The 18400-nt window shown below is 49.2% G+C and overlaps 1 protein-coding gene across 1 annotated transcript in view; it reads right to left on the bottom strand.

Annotated features, from left to right (window-relative positions):
- The window catches only part of LOC114889556 (myosin-6-like), a 43439-nt gene that overhangs the window by 908 nt on the left and 24131 nt on the right, over positions 1 to 18400 (bottom strand). Inside the window, 18 exon segments of the mRNA XM_029212903.1 lie at positions 947 to 1063; positions 1158 to 1256; positions 3303 to 3473; positions 3775 to 3900; positions 5757 to 5960; positions 6041 to 6343; positions 7233 to 7272; positions 7274 to 7351; positions 8279 to 8448; positions 8843 to 9026; positions 9375 to 9571; positions 11259 to 11279; positions 11281 to 11381; positions 11471 to 11708; positions 12489 to 12665; positions 14739 to 14873; positions 14876 to 14972; positions 16794 to 17060. Of these exon segments, the coding sequence (XP_029068736.1) occupies positions 947 to 1063; positions 1158 to 1256; positions 3303 to 3473; positions 3775 to 3900; positions 5757 to 5960; positions 6041 to 6343; positions 7233 to 7272; positions 7274 to 7351; positions 8279 to 8448; positions 8843 to 9026; positions 9375 to 9571; positions 11259 to 11279; positions 11281 to 11381; positions 11471 to 11708; positions 12489 to 12665; positions 14739 to 14873; positions 14876 to 14972; positions 16794 to 17060 (2725 nt within the window).

Below are 18400 nucleotides of genomic sequence, written 5' to 3'. Positions count from 1 at the left end.
TGGCCAGTCCTGCTGCGACTGTACTGATCCTCCCCCAACTTAACCAGTTCAGATCTGCTTCCCAGAGGTCAGGACAGAAGCACCAGGCCCTTGGGCGGGGAGTAAAAAGGACAGGGGAGAAGCCACACCCTCAGTCATTTATCTAGGCCAGACTCCCTCAGGTTTTGTTCCTCAGGACACTAGTCCTGTGGGAGGCTCTGCCTCCAATACAAAGATGCCAAGGTCCATTAAAGGGTGGGAAATGCTACAGTCTAGAACGCCTTTTCCACTATGGAGTCCATCCCGTATTACCTGCAAAATCTGAGAAATCCTTGAAGTAAAGCCACCCGTCGTCCAACTTTGTGTAACCCAGAGTTTCCCGAACGATTTCTTTTCTGTAAAATACCTCCCCCTCCCCCCCACCTGCTGCCCCAACTTCCTGCTATTAACATCCTCCAGACCTAGTGGCCCCAGAAGATATTTGGGAAATGTTGGTTTCAGCCCAAACTATTTCCTCACTGTTGGTTTCACCTGTTTGCTCAAGGGCAGATCAAAAAGGATGAACTGGAGGGTGGGAGCTAGGGAGGCCAGGGAGGGATGGAGGTGGTAGAAGCCAGGGCCAGGGCTGAGATGGGATGACGTGAATTAAGGCCAGGTGTTCAAGGTTAGCTCACGGGGCAGGGAATTCTGAGTAAGTTGGGGGTGGGTGGAGTCAGCCAGTGTGGGTGGGATTAAAGCCAGGTGGGCTGAGGCAGAGGGAAGGGATGGAGGGGCGGGGCCAGGACTAGTGAGGCAGGAGGCCCAGGGGAGGGGGAGGTGGGGCAGGCTTGCATAATGCAGACCGGAGAGGGAAAGGGTAGGCGTCCTGAGCTTGTGTTTATAGCCTGCAAATGAAAACTCGGGCCTCAGCTGCCGCGGGAGCTGTGAAACAGGGACGGACTCCTGCCAGGGCGCCTGCCCCCCCAACTCCCCGGGACCCCCTACTCATGGCCTCCTCCGCCTGCTTCCTGGAAGCCTTCACTTTGGCCTGCAGCTTGTCCACCAGGTCCTGGAGCCTGAGTATGTTCTTGCGGTCCTCCTCGGCCTGCCAACACAGCGTCGGTGCCAGGGCCCCAGACCCCCTCCCCCGCTGCTTCTGCCGGGTCTGATCCAGGGGATGCAGGAGAGCCGTTGCCTACCTGGTAAGTCATTTCCTTGACCTTCCGTTCGTATCTGTGCGCGCCCTTCAGCGCCTGGGCTTCCCTCTTCTGCTCAGCCTCTAGCCCGCTATGTGACTCCTGCTCCCAGAAGAGAGCACAGAGGTCAGGTCTCGCCTCCCAGGCTTTTCTCACCCACTCACGTGTCGGTTGTTTTAGGGTAAACTCAAGATGCTCTACTTATATTTTGCGCAGATGACTCCTCCTAGGGCTCAGGAACACATGTGGTTCCCAAGGCCGCCACTAGTCCGTGCCGTGGCTTTGTGCAAGTGAAAACGAGACGCCGTCTTTGGGGCAGGAGCACCCCGGGTGCACGCGCCTCGCCTAGTGGACCAGGCTTCGCAAAAAAGTGACGCCTCCCCTGGGGCCATGCAGCCCGGTGAGGGCTTCCTGATCAAGGAAGGTGGCAGGGGTCATGGAGAGAACCTGGGCCAGGTAGAGTCCAAGGTGTGTTTCAGCACCCCGTCCAGCTGATCCATCCAAAGTAAGCCCGTTGTCATCACTGAGTATGAGTTTCCGTGTATTTAGAATGGTGATGATAATTCCGGCCCAAACTGCCTTGAATGTGGGGATCAGATGAGACAAAGTCTGTGGAAGTATTTGTTGATGATAAAGCACTACACAGGTGTTGTTGATTTCATAGCTGTGTCTGCCTTTCCTGAAGTCGTGAGGGGGCAGCCCGATTCCTCAATCCAGGGAGAGCCCAGTGGTGGAGGTGGCAGCCAGTCCCTGGGCATCCCAGTAGCCACTGGATCAACCTTGAAATCTACCAGTGGAACAGGCAGCTCTGGGCACTGTTCCAGAGAAGACCCCACCCACCGGCCCCGGGAAGCTGCCTTCCATCAGCTTCCCTGGGAATTCTCTCTAGGCCTCTGTAAGGTTCATGAAACTAAGATAACTGGGCAGCTGGGGACTGGAGGACAGTCAAGGTGCCTCACCACGACAGAGGGGAGGTTGGCGGAGGGTTCCCTGCCAACCCAGGAATCAGAGTATCAAAGAGGGTGGCATGGGATCTAATTCCGCCGTCCAGGGAGGGGTCTGTGTGAAGGACAAGCCCAAGTTTGTTTCAATAGAAGAGGACTGGGAATAATTAAAAATAAGCATTTAAAGAATTCTGGGGGGAGCTCTGACTTCCCTGGTGTTTACTTTTGTTACTCATGTGTCTGCAGCCTTGTAGTTTTTAGCCAGAAAATTGTTTCACATTTAAAGTGTACGAGTGCTGGTGACCACATCCTTGGGAGGCTGGCATGAAGAATGTGTTTGGGTCTTCCCTGCTGGGAGAAGTTGTTTCCCTCTCTTCTCCTCCCCTTCATCCTCTTTCCCTCTTTCGTGCCCGTTCTCTGGGGGACAGCAGAGACAGTTTAACATCCTCTTCCTCCGAGCCCTTCTCCAAACTGCAAATGGGTAATGCAGCCTGTTTAGAAAAACAAATAAAACAAGCCATCCAGGGTCTAATGGGAAAAGCAAGGGGTATAGGAAACAAAGGGAACCACCAGCAAAGAAACTAAAAACTACAAAATACACTCCCAGGTAAAGAAAAATCAGGACTGTCCTGCGTGTGGATCGCACTTTGCTGGCGAGTTAGCCTGGGGGAAACACCAGTCACCCTGCATTTAGGATGGAGTTGAGGAAGGCAGCAGAATTGCAAGTTGTGTTTCGACATTAGAAAATCTGGGAAGGGAATGAGCTCCCGGAATGGGAGGGCGAGGGAGACTGCATATCTTATGTAGGATGGGCCATTGTTTATCAAAGTGGAGCCTGGTCCAAAATGTAAATTGCACCAAAATGTGTAATCTTATGATTGTAAGGTATGTTTCCCCTTCCATTTATGTAGATCTGAATCTGTATAAAAACAGAATGTGAACATTTGAAATGTCATTACATTGTAGGTATCGAGGGATACGCATTCGAAAGTGGGTTTGTGTGTGTCTTGGGGCGTAGGGACCGGAGAGGGAGAAGTAGGGGGGACATTTGGCTCACAGGGAGTTTCACAAGTGGTCCTCAAACTGAACCTACAGTCGGCTCAGTGCCCAATTCCCCGCCACCTAAGTTTCTGGACTGTGGTTCTGCCAGAGGCGGCTGAGCTGGCGTCACTCTGGGAGTGAGAGTCCTCTCCCACCACCCCACCCGCGCCTCCAGCTTCTGGGTCTGCTTCTTCCCGCCCTTCGGGGCCAGCTGCTCAGCCTCGTCCAGGCGGTGCTGCAGGTCCTTCACCGTCTGCTCCAGGTTCTTCTTCATGCGCTCCAGGTGGGCGCTGGTGTCCTGCCCCTTCTTCAGCTCCTCGGCCATCATGGCCGCCTGGTTAAGTTCACAGGAGGCATCAGTGGGCCACCCACCCCTCCTATGCGGGCACACGGAGGATGCTGTGAGGCTGGTGCTAGGCATGCTGATGCTTTCCTCCTTCCCGCAGCCACCGCTGATTCTGCATGGCTCCCCTCCCACTTGGCCTCTGCTGAGGCTCCATCTCCTTCCGTCTCTCCAGGAAGCCACCACTGACTGAATGCAGGGGTGAGGAGAGGAAACCTACTTGCAGGTCCTGGCTTAGAAGCCCCTTTCTCATCTCCAGACAGCATCTCTGATAAGAAAGAATGGAGCTCACATCCGTGATGGCCTTCCTGGCCTTCTCCTCTGCCTGTTTGGACTCCTGGATAGAGTTCTCCACCTCTGCCTGGCATTGGGCTATGTCAGCTTCCAGTTTTTTCTTGCTATTTATCAGGCACGTGTTCTACAAGAAAAATTAGATAAGAGGTTCGGGCTACATTTGGACACTTACAACGATTGGAAGGGAGAGGGTTGGGTGGGGAAAGAAGTCAATCTCGAGAACGTTCCATTTCTTATTTTTCACACAGGTGAAAAAAATTAAAAAGACGCTTTCTTTTTTGATAGGACAGATATCCCAAAACAGGCCTGAGAATTGTACAGAAAAGAGCTGAGTGAATGATAAATGTGGACATTCAGATATTTGAGGAAGGATAGATTATTTAGTTAAAGGTGCTGGAACAAGGAAATGGTTGACATAACTGTGAAATGAAAAATAATTCTCATGATCAAAACATTGCACATAGAGTTGCTAGGGTGATGACAAACGAGAAAACATTTGCAGTGTGCGTTACTGAAAAAATATTTCCTTCCTTAATATGTAAAAAAGACAAATCATTAAGAAAAAAGGGCAAAAGTACAAGTAGCTAAGACACACCAGAAGAAATACAAGTAGCCAACAAATAGGACAAAATGTTCCACCTCATTAGTAATCAAAGAAACAAGGATTTTTAAAATGAGGCATTTTCAACCATTTTTAAAATGAGGCATTTCAAAATTGGTGAAGATGAAAAAAAATAATAGCTAAGCACGCTCACATATTTTCCCCATGGGAATAAAAATTGGGACAACTTTGTTTAAAGACCAGTTTACAACAGATCATAAATGTCTTTGCTGTTTTGACCATGAATATATACTTCCAGGAATATTAAGGAAATAGTAATCATGGATATATGTGAAAATTTAGTTATGAAGAAGTTTGTCATACAATCTTCTAATCATAAAAATTTTTACTGGGAACAGTCTAAAAATATACAACCATAGAAGACTGATTAAATAAAAGTGCCATAATACACAACTAAAATGGACTGCTTTTCTGCCATTAAAAAACTGTATCGTAGAAAACTATTTTAAAATATAGAAATATGGGCTTCCCTGGTGGCACAGTGGTTGAGAGTCCGCCTGCTGATGCAGGGGACGCGGGTTTGTGTCCCGGTCCGGGAAGATCCCACATGCTGTGGAGCGGCTGGGCCCGTGAGCCATGGCCGCTGAGCCTGTGCGTCCGGAGCCTGTGCTCCGCAACGGGAGAGGCCACAGCAGTGAGAAGCCCGCGTACTGCAAAACAAAAAACAAAAACAAACCCAAAAAACCCCCTAAAATATAGAAATATGTTCACAACACGTTGTTAAATGAAAAAAAGTTGCAAAAGTATTAATCACGTTTACAAAAAATATCATATTTATGTATAGAAACAAGAGCCTAGAATAAGAGATCCCAAAATGCTAACAATATGGTTGGTATTTTTCTGTTTTTTTGGCTAATTCAAAAAACAGTTTTTAAAGCAAGGAATTTTGGGGGCATTCCCTGGCGGTCCAGTGATTAGGGCTTTGTGTTTCCACCGCGCAGGGCGCGGGTTCGATCCCTGGTTGGGAAACTAAGATCCCGTATGCCATGTGGCGTGGTCCAAAAAAGTAAAAACTGAAACAAGGAATTCTTTAACTTTCCTAAAAGTAATTATTTCAAAAGACAATCCTAATTTTCTAAGCTTGCAGCTTATATGTTACTGCCTCTGTGAAGCCTTTTCCAGCCCTTTTATGCAATAATTCGTCATTCCTTGCTCCGATTTCCCCATGATCTTTTATCTTCAGATAAAAGAAAGCTTAGCAATCTGTCCATCTAGAGACAAAGTTATTCCAAGAACTAGGCCTAATGAAAGTTTGTCTTGACCACTAGCCTGGAAGGAGTGGTGGGAACTCCTTTCCATCAAGCCTGGGTCCTGCCTGCCTCCAGGGTGGACCCTGGGTGAAGTGAGGATGGACACACCTGGGAGTGAAGGAGCTGCACGCGGTCGCTGGCATCCAGCAGCCCCTGCTCCGACAGCTTACCGGTCCGCTCCGTCTGCTCCAGGGCCACCTTGCTCTCCTCTGGCTCCTCCAGCAAGAGGCCATTCCTGTGCTCCACGATGGCCGGCTGCCCCTTGAGGTCCTCATTGCCCCTCAGGGCATCATCCAGATGCAGTTGGGTGTCCTTCATGAGAAACCAGGGGTGAGACCGGAGCCCAGGGCAGGCTGAGGTCCCGCCAGGTCCTCCAGGGGCCGTGCACTCACCTTGAGCTGGCCCCGGACTGAGCACAGGTGTTTCTGGGTCTCTGCCACCTGGCGGTTGGAGTGGCGCAGCTGAATCTCCATCTCACTGAGGTCCCCCTCCATCTTCTTCTTCAGCCTCAGAGCATCATTCCGGCTCCGGATCTCAGCATCCAGCGCGCTCTGCATGGCCTCTGCTGCCTGCTGGCTGTTTCTTTTCAGCTGCTCGATTTCTCCGTCCTTCTCAGTGATCTCAAGCTCGGATTTCACCTGGTTCAACTCTAGCTGGACACGCAAAATCTTGCTCTCTTCATGCTCCAAGGAACCCTGATAAAAGTCAAGGAGTGCTTGGGATTGCCGGGGGCAGCCACCTTCTTGAATGAGGTTTTGCATCTCCATTATGATAAAATGGGTATTATTAGACTCATGTTACAAATAACTAGAACAGTACTCAAAAAGGTCAAACAGTTTGCTCCCAAGTTGTTACTAGTAATGAAACTAGAACTGAAGCTTTGTTGTTAACAATCTTATGTCTTGAGGAGGACAGAGCATCGTTTTCAATAAGTAAAAATTTTGATTACTGTGTCTTTTTAAATAGTGACCATAAGTCAGGAGCCAACCTCTTCTCAAAAAAGACAGAGAAAGACAGAGGAATTGCTCTCCTGTTATCCTGCGTAGTGCAGACTTCCCTAGAACGTCTTAAGATCTCAAAGTAAGTACTTTGATCTCAAAGTAAGTTGAATTAACTTTAACGAAAAATAAAATTCATTTTGGAGGGACTGTCACAAAAGTAAAGAGACGGCGCAAAGCCCCAAACCCCTCACTGGCCACAACTGACGATTACATCAGGATACTGCACTCTTTGGACCACACAGAATTCCCAACAGCCAAAGATGACTGTGTATAACTCTCTGTTTAAACTAAGGCATTCTGAGCTGGCTCTCAGGATGTTTGGTGATTGAGTTCTTGCTTTCTGAGAGGAAGACGTTGAGGACATAATGAACAAGTTTATTTATTCAGTAGGAGAAATACGATGGACTAGACGACACCCAGGAGACAGACGAAGCAGAGAGCAGCTGGTCCCCCCCCCCCCAGGGCAGGGGTGGGGCTGGATTCTTCCCATTGGAGCCCCAGTGCCTCCCACAGGAAGGGCCCCTGGGGGTGGTCTAGTCCCCTTCCTCAGTGCCCCGCCCTCCTTCACATCCCAGACACTTGCCTCCACCTCTTCTAGGGCAGCCTGGAGGTCTGACTTTTCTTTCCACTTGCTTCTTGGTCTTCTCCACTTCCTGAAGATTCGTGCTCATTTCCGCAATCTGCATGGTTAAGTCATCTCTTCTGCAAAGGACAGGCTTGATTTAGGCTGTTTTCACAGGCTCTGTCTGATAGCACAGGCATTTGCCAGGGAATTTGGGGATTGGTGATTCATTCATGACATTCATATAGGAGAGAACAAGTACAGTGAAACCTTTCGGGGAAGGTGTGGACAAGACACAGGTGTGTGGCCTCACCTGAAGATGCATGGGGAGAAGCAACAGAACACCTGTATGACCCTGAACCTTCACACAGTACACAGAATGGGCACAGAGAGGACCGGGGGAGAAAACTGTGGAGAAAACACATAGAATCATGGTCTCGGAAATAGAAGGGGCTTTAGGGGGCACTGGATCTGGTCTAGTTTTATAGGTCAGCAGTCTGAGATCCTAAGGGATCTAGTGACAGGATCAAGGACACAAAGCCATGTAGAGACAGAATCCATGGAAGATATGTTCTGTAGACGAGCAGGGAGCTTAGCAGCCCAGAGAGCCCTCTGTTCTCAAGAACAAGGCTTGGCTGTGACTATGCCTCACATTGGGGGAGTTTGGGTCTCAGGGTAAACTGAGTAGATGTGAGGATTTTGTGGGGCAGCAGGAAGGAGGATGCTGTGGCCAAATGGGGGAGGGGTGGCCAGAAGAGAAGGGGGACTGTCACACACCTGTTGGGGGGAGAGAGCTGGGGGCTGTCACACACCTGTTGGGGGGAGAGAGCTGGGGGCTGTCACACACCTGTGGGGGGGAGAGAGCTGGGGACTGTCACATACCTGTGATGGGGAGAGAGCTGGGGACTGTCACACACCTGTGATGGGGAGAGAGCTGGGGACTCACACACCTGTGATGGGGAGAGAGCTGGGGGCTGTCACACACCTGTTGTGGGGAGAGAGCTAGGGGCTGTCACCTGTGATGGGGAGAGAGCTGGGGACTGTCACACCCCTGTGATGGGGAGAGCTCACCTTGCAGAATTTTGTTCTCCGGTCTCAGTGTCTCTAACTGACCCACCACCTGCTTGTAGGCATTGCGCATCTTGAAGATTTCAGTACTAAGTGACCTAGACTCTTTCTGAGCAGCTTCCGACTCAGCTTGACTCTCATCCAATTTTTGTTTCCACTCTGCGAGGACCTAGGAGGTGACAGAGGGACACGTGAGAAGCCGAAAGGGCCAGGGACTTGGATGAGTCATGTCAACTGTCAACAAGGGCCATCAGCAATGACAAGGTGGACCCTTCTATCCTTAGGGACCAAAGAAACAGGGTGAGCCCCAAACTCAGGGGTTCCAAACTCTGTTACCACTACAAAGATCTGCTGTATTCTTGAAAGATATGTTGATCTCAAAGTAAGTTGAATTAACTTTAACGAAAAATAAAATTCATTTTGGAGGGACTGTCACAAAAGTAAAGAGACAGCGCAAAGCCCCAAACCCTCCACACTGGGAGTTGATGCTCGAGGGCCTCCCCGAAGGTGTGCATCTCACACATCTCTTGCATTGTGGCTGCCGTCAAGCGGTGGGGAAGGACCTCATCGAAGTTCCTCCGCTTCTTGTCCAGGCAGGCGCAGGCGGTGTTGGCCTGCTCCAAATCCAGCATCAGGTCGTCCACGTCTCCCTGGAGCCTCTGCTTGGTTTTCTCCAAGGAAGCACACTTGGAGCTCACAGCCTCTGTGTTTTCCTCTGCTTCCTGGAGCTTCTGGGCCAGTTTTTTCCTAAGAGAACCAGGTTTGTTGTTGTTGACAAAGGTGGACCATTTCAGAAGTAATTATCGGATCGGAAGGGAATTGAGCCATCTATAAAGGACTGGAATTTGAGAAGACCTAGAGCTTGATGATTGGACAGTACGTATCACCTGAAGAGTCCCCAAATGGGCAAAGCAGTCACCTAGGAGGCGCCGAGGGGACCGGGCGGAATGGACAGTACCCTGGGAGAGGGGCAGGGAGACCAGGTCTGCGTGTTTAAGAAAACTCAAAGGCCTGGGGAGGAAGAGAAGGTCTGTCCTCTGTCCCTTCCCTTGTGTCTTAGGGTCGACTCTCCTACCGTAACTTGGGAGCCCCTACTTGGCCTCCTCCAGCTCCTCTGTGCGCTGGATGGCGTCCGTCTCGTATTTGGTCCTCCACTGGGCCACCTCGCTGTTGGCCTTGGACAGCGCCCTCTGCATCTCGGCCTTGGCTTCCTGCTCCTCCTCATACTGTTCCCGCAGCAGGTCACAGTCGTGGCGGGAGGACCGCAGGGCGTGGGCCAGGGCGCTCTTGGCCTGCGGAATCACAGTGGTGACAAATTGCAAAAACGTGTGGCCATTTTCCAAGTTAAGGTATTTTTGTTTCAGCCAGTGTTTCCCAACTTGAATCACTCCCTTGCTGCCTTCACAAACTTTGCTGTAGCAGTATATCTCCTGTTTTATTTACTTCATTTTTTAAAAAGTTGACTCCTTTATTATATTTAAATATATTTATTTAAATGGAAAACCATTAACTTTTGCCATAAGCAGAAGATAACTATAATAAATGCAGTGGAGGTAAGGCGGTGTTACCACCTTCTAGTGAAGTACTCGCTGCTGTGCCTGTGTCTGAGGCCTACTCTCTGCGTCTTAGTGAGGAAGATACACCAGTGTTAGAGAGATGGTATCCAAAGTGAGACCTTTTCCTTATTTAATCAGAAGAATTGAAGTAGAATTGGAAAGGGAATAAATTTTCTCACTACTTAGTGCAGTGTTATGGAGTACTGTGCCCATGAAAACCCCAAAAGCATCTTTTGGTGTCACCAGTGGGCTGTGTCCCCACCCGGGAACTCTGACATGAGCTATGCCGTTTCCACAGCTCTGCCACCTCTTCCCAAGCAGGAGGGGGACATGCCCAGAGGCCTCCATCACTCACTCCTACCTGGTCGGGAAGACAATGTAGCTCTCATTATAATGGTCACAGAATACTTTCTGGTCAACCCAGTGCAATATCTCATACATTTTTATCCTTTTAAAGACACAAATAAACAACAAAACTTAGCCCAGGAAGGAAAGCTTAGCTGTATCCTGGCCAGAGGACAGCCTTGCTCCTGTAATGGACCTTCTCAGGTTCTGGTTCTCTCCACTCCCCCTGCCTCCACCCAGTCCACCAAATACCCCTACCCTGTAACAGGAAGATGGGAGACAAATATAGCACTTCCTTTTTGGAAGGGGCAGATGGAACTTGGTGGAATTCCAAGAGACTGCCCTGTAAGTTTTAGCTGGCACGTGGTAACCTCAGAATTACACTCATGCAGGTTTGCGGACTTCTGGGTTCCTATTCTAGTGCTCGAACACCCATCGACAGCATTTACTAAGCACCTACTGTGTGCACTGTTCTGTGTGCTGTACTTACTGTTTACCGTTATGGCGGGGAAAAATAATTCTTGCCCTTTAGAAGTTTACAGATTAGTGGGGAGACATGAATTATAAACATAAATAGCTTGATATTGATGTCAAGAAGGTGATAATGGTGTTCATGTTTATGCAGATGTCCCAAGGGTGCTCCAAATGTGGTCTCTTGGAGGAGGGGGGCTTAAATGTGGGTGTTGTAGCTGGTGATACACAAAGAGTGATGAAGGAGAAAGAGGAGGGCCTCTCAAGGGGCTGGGATGAATTGCAGGGCAGAGTGAAAGAATGCACAGAGGCAGAGATGCCCAAGCTAGTACAGTGATGGGGAGGGGATACCCCTGGATGGGGAGGGGCATTTATCAGCCCCTCCAGTGGGGCACAGAGGAGCTCAGAGGATGGAGCACCCTGGTAGAGTTTTCTATCTCTGAAGAAGAAGGTCCTGCCAAGGTCCTGTAACCTCCAAGAACAGGTTCCTTCTACTACAAGGAAGAGGAGCATCACACTTCATGATGCAGCAGTGCCCCCAACCGGCCTGGTGACTTCTCAGGTTCCACCTGACTCTGCCTTCCTAAACAGAGGCAACCATCCTTACCTTGGTTTCTTCTTCTAGCTAGCTGCCTCTTAAGCTCCTCCAGCTGCTGGGTGAGGGCCTGCTTGCTTTCGGTTAGCTGTGAAATCAGAGCCTTCTTCTCTTCCACTTGGTGGCTCAGCTCCCCTGGCAAACAGATGTGGCCCCACGTCAGAGTTTGGACCACCCTCTCCCACGGCCCAGTGGTCCCACCACCGGGCCCTGCCCATCCTCACCATTTTGGGTCTGCAGCCTCGCCTTCTGCATGTTCAGATCATGGATTAACTGTGTCTGTTGGTCATCCTTGGCTTTGACTTCATTAAATTGGTCTTCCACAGTCCGGCACATTCTTTCCACGTTACTCTTTAAAAAGAAAAGAAAAAGCCAACATGAATGGGAAACATGGGTCCCTGGTGCCCAGTATTGAACCGTTTGACAGTTTAGCTTCTCATTAGGTAAAATAAGAATAAAAATACAGAACACATAAAGGTCAGTTTAAAAAATTGGTCATTTCAGGTTTTCTTTATTTTTATGTGTGATTGCTGCTTAATCACCAATATCTTAGACCATCAGCTTTTAATAGATAAGTATTTACTGGTTTGTAAACAAACCTTTGAGAAGATGACGCTCAAAGGAACCATGGGATCTTCTTACAGTATAGTAATTTTTTTTTTTTTTGCGGTACGCGGGCCTCTCGCTGTTGTGGCCTCTCCCGTTGCGGAGCACAGGCTCCGGACGCGCAGGCTCAGCGGCCACGGCTCACGGGCCCAGCCGCTCCGCGGCATGTGGGATCTTCCCGGACCAGGGCACGAACCCGTGTCCCCTGCATCGGCAGGCGGACTCTCAACCACTGCGCCGCCAGGGAAGCCCTGGAACTCACTTTTCACAAAGTTAGAACAGGATTGGAGCTTTCGGGACCCAAAGACCTGCGTTCAAGTGGATGCTAGTGATGATGGTGACACTAGCAGCTAACATCTTGCTCAACACCCTCCACGTGCTGAGCTTTCCACGCATGCAAACCCTCCGAGGTAGAGCTTTCCAATTCTATCTCCATTTCACAAGGTGGGGACTGAGGCTTCATGAGTTAAGTGGCTCACTCAGCATTCCAGACTCATTTGCAATGGGCTGAGATCTGAACTCAGGGATTCTGGCCCTAGAGTCGGAACCCTCAACCCCTGCGTCCTGTGTAGACCCCACCCTGCCTGCGCTTCCACAAGTAATCAGTGTTAGTGCGTAGTAATAAAATATCCTCACGTCGTCTGCTTGCTGCTCCAGCCTGACTTTTATTTTGGTGAGACCACTGGCTTTGTCATCTTCAACCTGAAGATCCTCCAATGTTTGCTGATGGGCTTCCTGCAGAGATTTCTTCTCTTTGGTCAGTTTGGAAATGTTTTCTTCAAGTGCTGTCATTTCTTCTGAAAGATTCTTTACACAAGAGAGTATCAACACCAATTGAAAGTTCAAACAATTAAACCAACAGCAAAGGCTGTTGATTCTTTTCTTTCCTTTTCTTTGACTTTTTTGTTTTTTGGCTACTGCTTCTTTGCCTCCGTAGCAGGTGCTCACAGTGTTGGCTGCATCATCCTGAAATTGGCAGCCTCTGGGTTTTTTCAGTCCTCACTGGCCTATCACAGAGCCTCAAACCCTCCCCTTAAAGCTGATTCCTTTAAAGAGGGTGTTATATGGTACAAGGAAGGACACTGATAAATGCAAATATGCCGCCTCTGGAAGGAACACGACAGTCTATATTCATCGCAGTACATCCATGGGGATTTGTTTATTAGCTGACCCAGGGTTTAGAATGAGGCAGGAAGGGGAAGAAGGACAGGCATGAGGTGCTATGCAGGAAAATCCAGAACAGGAGTCCTGTGTGTCAGGAAGCAGGACAACGGCACCAACCGCAGAGATTTTAAGGCGTTAAATTGAACTTTTTTCCAGGTATGACGCTCTGCCAGATCAGAGGTTGGTAATTCCTGACCTATGGGCCGAATCTGGCCACATAATAGTTTACGACTTTTGAATAAAAGTTGAAAAAACATGAGATTTCACATAAAATCTGGGATGTCTGGTTTCTCAAGGAAAATTGGAAGCTCTGGCAGTGCTGGACTCACAAGGCCACCGGGCACCAGCTGGCTGGTGCGGGGCCCTGGCTGCCACCTGGGGGCAGGGCAAGTGCTCTCCAGTTCGCCGCAGTCCCCACCCCTCCCTATCACCTCCCTATCAACGCCCGGTTGTCTGTCCCACACTGACGCGCGTCATCTCACACCTGGCCAACCTCATCCTTGCCTCCGTCTCACTGGCAACCATTATGACGTGAATCATGGATTGTGTTTTTCATTTATATTTGTAAAGTGTATGTGATTTTGTGTGCGTGGGATTTTAGTCTACATAAATGGTACCATGCTGTATATTTCTCTTTCTTCCTTTGTCCTCTTTTACATCCATCTTGTTGCCCTGATGGCTGTGTAGTATACCCGGCTGTGCATCTTCTGCCCCGCACCTCTCCATCCCTCCAAGGTGGACCCCGATCTTGCCTCCAGCACCCCCCACCACAAGCCACACTGCCATGAACATCCTCATACATGTCCCCTCATGGACCTGGCAGAAGAATTCCGTGGTCTGTATACCCAGGAGCAGAATCACTGGGTTGAAGGATTCTTTTTTTTATTATTATTATTATTAAATTTGTTTATTTTTGGCTGCGTCGGGTCTTCGTTGCTGTGCACGGGCTTTCTCTAGTTGCGGCGAGCAGGGGCTACTCTTTGTCGTGGTGCGCGGGCTTCTTATTGCGGTGGCTTCTCTTTGTTGCAGAGCACGGACTCTAGGCGCAGGGGCACAGTACTTGTGGCACGCGGGCTTCAGTAGTGGTGGCTCGCGGGCTGTAGAGCGCAGGCTCAGTAGTTGTGGCACACGGGCTTAGTTGCTGTGCGGCATGTGGGATCTTCCCAGACCAGGGCTCGAACCCGTGTCCCCTTCATCGGCAGGTGGATTCGTAACCACTGCGCCACCAGGGAAGTCCGGATGTGTGGGTTCTTCATTCGACTAAGAATTTCCAGATGGCGTTCCCGAAGGCTGCATCAGTCTACACTCTACCAGTAACGCACGAGGGTCCCTGTGCCTCTAACCTCGTGCACGCACAAGGGTCCCTGTGCCTCTAACCTCCCTGCCAACCCCTGGCGTGGTCCAGCTTTCTGCCTTCTTCACACCTGCTTCCCCCATCATCCGTCTGGCCCTGTAGGCACATCTGTTGGCTCCCCCTGTGCCACGTGCTTCTCCTGAAGCATCTCTTGGCTTGTGGAGGAAGGGTTAGGGCTAGAAGTTTGTGGTGCAACCAGGCAGGCAGCCGGACCGGGGGAAGAGCCCATGGGGTCTAGAACAGGGCAGAGGCGGACTCGCTGGGATGTAACTGCCCGTCCACTGGCTCCCCTCTCACTTCTGGACAATGTAGGGTGAACGGGCTCCTTCCCCGCCTGTCTCCTCCTGGCGGGGGCTGGGCGTGCTCACCTTGTTCTCCGGGGCGTGCTTCTCCTTCTCCACCTCGGTCAGGGCCAGCTCCAGGTCGTCAGTGTCTGTTTTGAGGGAGGAGCATTTATCTTCCAGGTTCCTCTTCTTGGCAACCAGTTCAGAATTCATCCCCCCCCCTCCTCTTCCAGCCTCTCGTTTACCTCCTTCACTTTGGCCTCCAGCTGAATCTTCCTTTTGATGAGCCCCTCGCACCGTTCCTCGGCATCCATCAGGCTTTCTGTTTCCTGAAAGAACCAGATCGTGATGTCTTTTAAAAAATTGAATTTATTGAAGTGTAGTTGATTTACAGTGTCACGTTAGTGTCTGCTCTACGGCAAAGTGATTCAGTTATACATGTATATTCTTTTTCATATTCTTTTCCATTATGGTTTATTACTGGATATTGAATATAGTTCCCTGTGCTCTACAGTAGGGTCTTGTTGTTTACAGATTGTTATTTTTTGATCAGCCTCTTGACCAACCCCAGAAGGGAAGGGCTTTGCCCTCCAAAAGGCCATTATCTGGACCCAAGTCAAGGAGTGAGTCATGGCCACACACACCCTTGCACATATGTATCATCCAAGTCCTTTTTTTTATTAACCACTAAGGATGTCATCTACTTAATAGAAAATCACCTAAGCTAACCTCAAGCAAAGGCGTTCATGGCATTCATAAAGCCTCTGCTAATTTGCCACGTTTGGACCCCCAGCCATTTTACTCTTCCTTCTACCAGGAGTTGAAAAACAACTCATCTCCTCTGTGCTTTCACAAGCTAACTAATAGTTCCCAACCATGACTACCTTTTTAGACTCTTAACAGAAAAGTGCACCCTGTGTCTCCTCAGCCCTGCCTCCTCAAGCCACGGAACTGAAAACTCCAAATAGACAAAAATAAGTGATTTTGTCATCACTTAATACATACATGTCCCAGAAGACTCTGTAATGAGTCTCTTGGAGTGGCCAGGATTAGCTAATTATGCTCTTAAACGTAATGGGACCGTGTCTTCTCCTACCAGAGTATTGTAAGAACTGGACACACATTTCGAGGTAAAGGATGAAAAGAGTCTAGCGGGAATAGCCTCTGTGTTTGTTGAACGTGTGCTGTGTGCTGGCATTGTACAAGCACGAACTCACCTGATCTTCCCAACAACCTGCGAGGTGGCTACTCTTGCTGTGCCCATTTTACAGAAAACTGAGGCACAAAAAGGATGTCACCTGCCGAAGTTCACACAGCTCCCAAGTGGGGGATCTGGGATGTAAACCAAGATCTGATTCCAAAACTTGTTCTGCCCGCTGTGCTTGGGAAAGGGTTCCTAACAGCTGCACGTACTGACTGGGAAAGTGAAAAGGGGAGCAGTAAGATGTTGGGGGTTTATTAAAAAGGGCAAACGATAAATGTCTTAACTCTATGAAAAGAGACCCTTACGCTGCCAGAGTGTTACCTACTGGTTGTATGGTTTCATTTTCCCTATTTCTCTGATAAAAAATGCATATCTTTAAAGCATTTCTATTTTATTTTATATTTGTTGTAAAGGAAATGAACAGTAATTTATGAATTACGTATATATAAAGCATTTTTAGAGTATAATTATTTTCTTGAAAATCACATATAGAGAGTTACTCTTTCTACATTGAATTGAATGATTTAATTTTAAACATCTATTTATTTATTGCCGCGCTGTGCGGCTTGCAGGATCTCAGTTCCCCGACCAGCGACTGAACCCAGGCCACGGCAGTGAAAGCCCGGAATCCTAACCACTAGGCAACCAGGGAACTTCCAGTGATGTCTTTTTATTTACAGTTTTTAAAAAGACCTGGTGCATTCTTGACAGCTTTTTATTCTGATGACAGACACATCCCCCTCATGCCCACAGCAAAATACATCTTGCTCCGCTGTGGAAGACAGGGAGAAATCAGAGTGAGCAGAAATTCACTTTGCAGTTGTGTTTTCCAGGGAGATCTGAGGGCAGGCCTCCTTCCCTGGCAGGGTAGTCATGCAATACTCTGTAGGCCCACTGAGTGGCACTACTGTCTCTTGAATAGACACTGGTGGGGCCTCCTGGTCTCAGACTGGACGTGCAGCTGGAGGTCATTATTTTCCTGCTGCAGGGACACCATTTTCTCCTCCAGTTCCTTCCGATGAGCCTCAGATGTGGCCAGTTCTTCGTTGGCTCTCTCAAATTCTTCCTTCATGGTGGCCATCTCCTTCTAGGCCTCCGCACTCTTCAGCAGGGGCTTGATCTTGAAGAACAGGTTCGTCCAGGGCCAGTGCTTGACGTTCATGAAGGCTCGGATGTTGTACTGGATGCAGAAGATGGAGTCCCTGTGCATCATTAGGACTGGGGTTAATGGGCCATAGCAAGGCCCAGTCTCCACTCCCCTGCCCCCCAGGCCCCATGACCTTCACCTTTCCCGGCCAGGTGGGAAGGAGGTACAGCCAAGCTGTGCAGATCCTATGGACTCCAGAGTCCCTTCTGCAAATGAGAAGCAGAGGAAATAGCACATGCAAATTTGGGAGGTGAGCGAGGGGCCAGGGCCACTGAGGGTCTCCCATCCACCTGGCTTCCACCCCCACTACCCTACTGAAAATGCTCAGCCTAAGGTTGTCAGTGGCCTCTAATTACAATGTGATGAGCTTCTTTCATTCCCGTTTTATGGGGTCTTTCTCCCACATTGGAGTTGTTAACTCTCACCTTTTTTTTTGTATGAATTTTTATTGGAATATAGTTGCTTTACAATGTTGTGTTTGTTTCTGCTGTACAGCAAAGTGAATCAGTCACGCATATACACATAGCCACTCTTTTTTAGATTCTTTTCCCATATAGGTCATTACAGAGCGCCGAGTAGAGCTCCCCGTGCTATACAATAGGTTCTTATTAGTTATCTATTTTATAATATATAGTAGTGTGTATATGTCAATCCCAATCCTTTTGCCCTTGATTCCCTGATAAGACAGTTTTCCTGTTTCAGTGTGTTTTGCCATATGGGCTCCTGCTTCCTGCTGAAGTGTTGGTGTCCACCCAGGACCTGTCTCCAGCCCACTGGTCACCTCCCAGACTCTTGCCTTTCTAGGACTGATCTTTTTTCCGAACTGAGACTGTAGCCTGCGTCCCAGTGACACCGACACTGTTTCCTAATATTCATCCTCCACAGCTTCGTATCCAACTCACGTGAGCCTGAAAACTTGCTTTTCTTTCCATTAAACTGGTCCCTTCTCTGAGATTTTTTTCGTTTCCGTGCTGGCTTCCTTTCCCTTCACCGGGACAGATGCCCGGGAGGTATTCTTGACTAATATGTAATGGTGGCGCGTCATGGCAATGACAACGGTAGAGCTGTATGGGATGTCGGGGAATCGGGAGAAGGTGCTTCCATCAAATTCCCCTCTCCCTGACATTCCCACACAGGACCAGCCATCAGAGCTGCTGTTCCTCCTGTTGAATTACTGAAGGCCTAAGGCCCTTTAAGCTTTCTTCAGTGCCTCCCCTCCTCTCCCCCATGATCTGTTTCCTAATTCAGGTCCTTGTCATCTTTTAAATGGACTTCTGTTACAGCCTGGTCTTGGCCCCTCTTGTGCTCTCAGGCCTGCTCTTTTTGTAGCTGCCAGAGCAACCTTTCAGTGTGTGTGTGTGTGTGTGTGTGTGTGTGTGTGTGTGTGTGTGTGTG

Source organism: Monodon monoceros, unplaced genomic scaffold (genome assembly GCF_005190385.1).
Source record: "Monodon monoceros isolate NGI ecotype Baffin Bay Population unplaced genomic scaffold, NGI_Narwhal_1 Super_Scaffold_9, whole genome shotgun sequence".
Classification (NCBI taxonomy): Eukaryota; Metazoa; Chordata; class Mammalia; order Artiodactyla; family Monodontidae; genus Monodon; species Monodon monoceros.
This window is presented reverse-complemented; position numbering and strand designations above follow the sequence as displayed.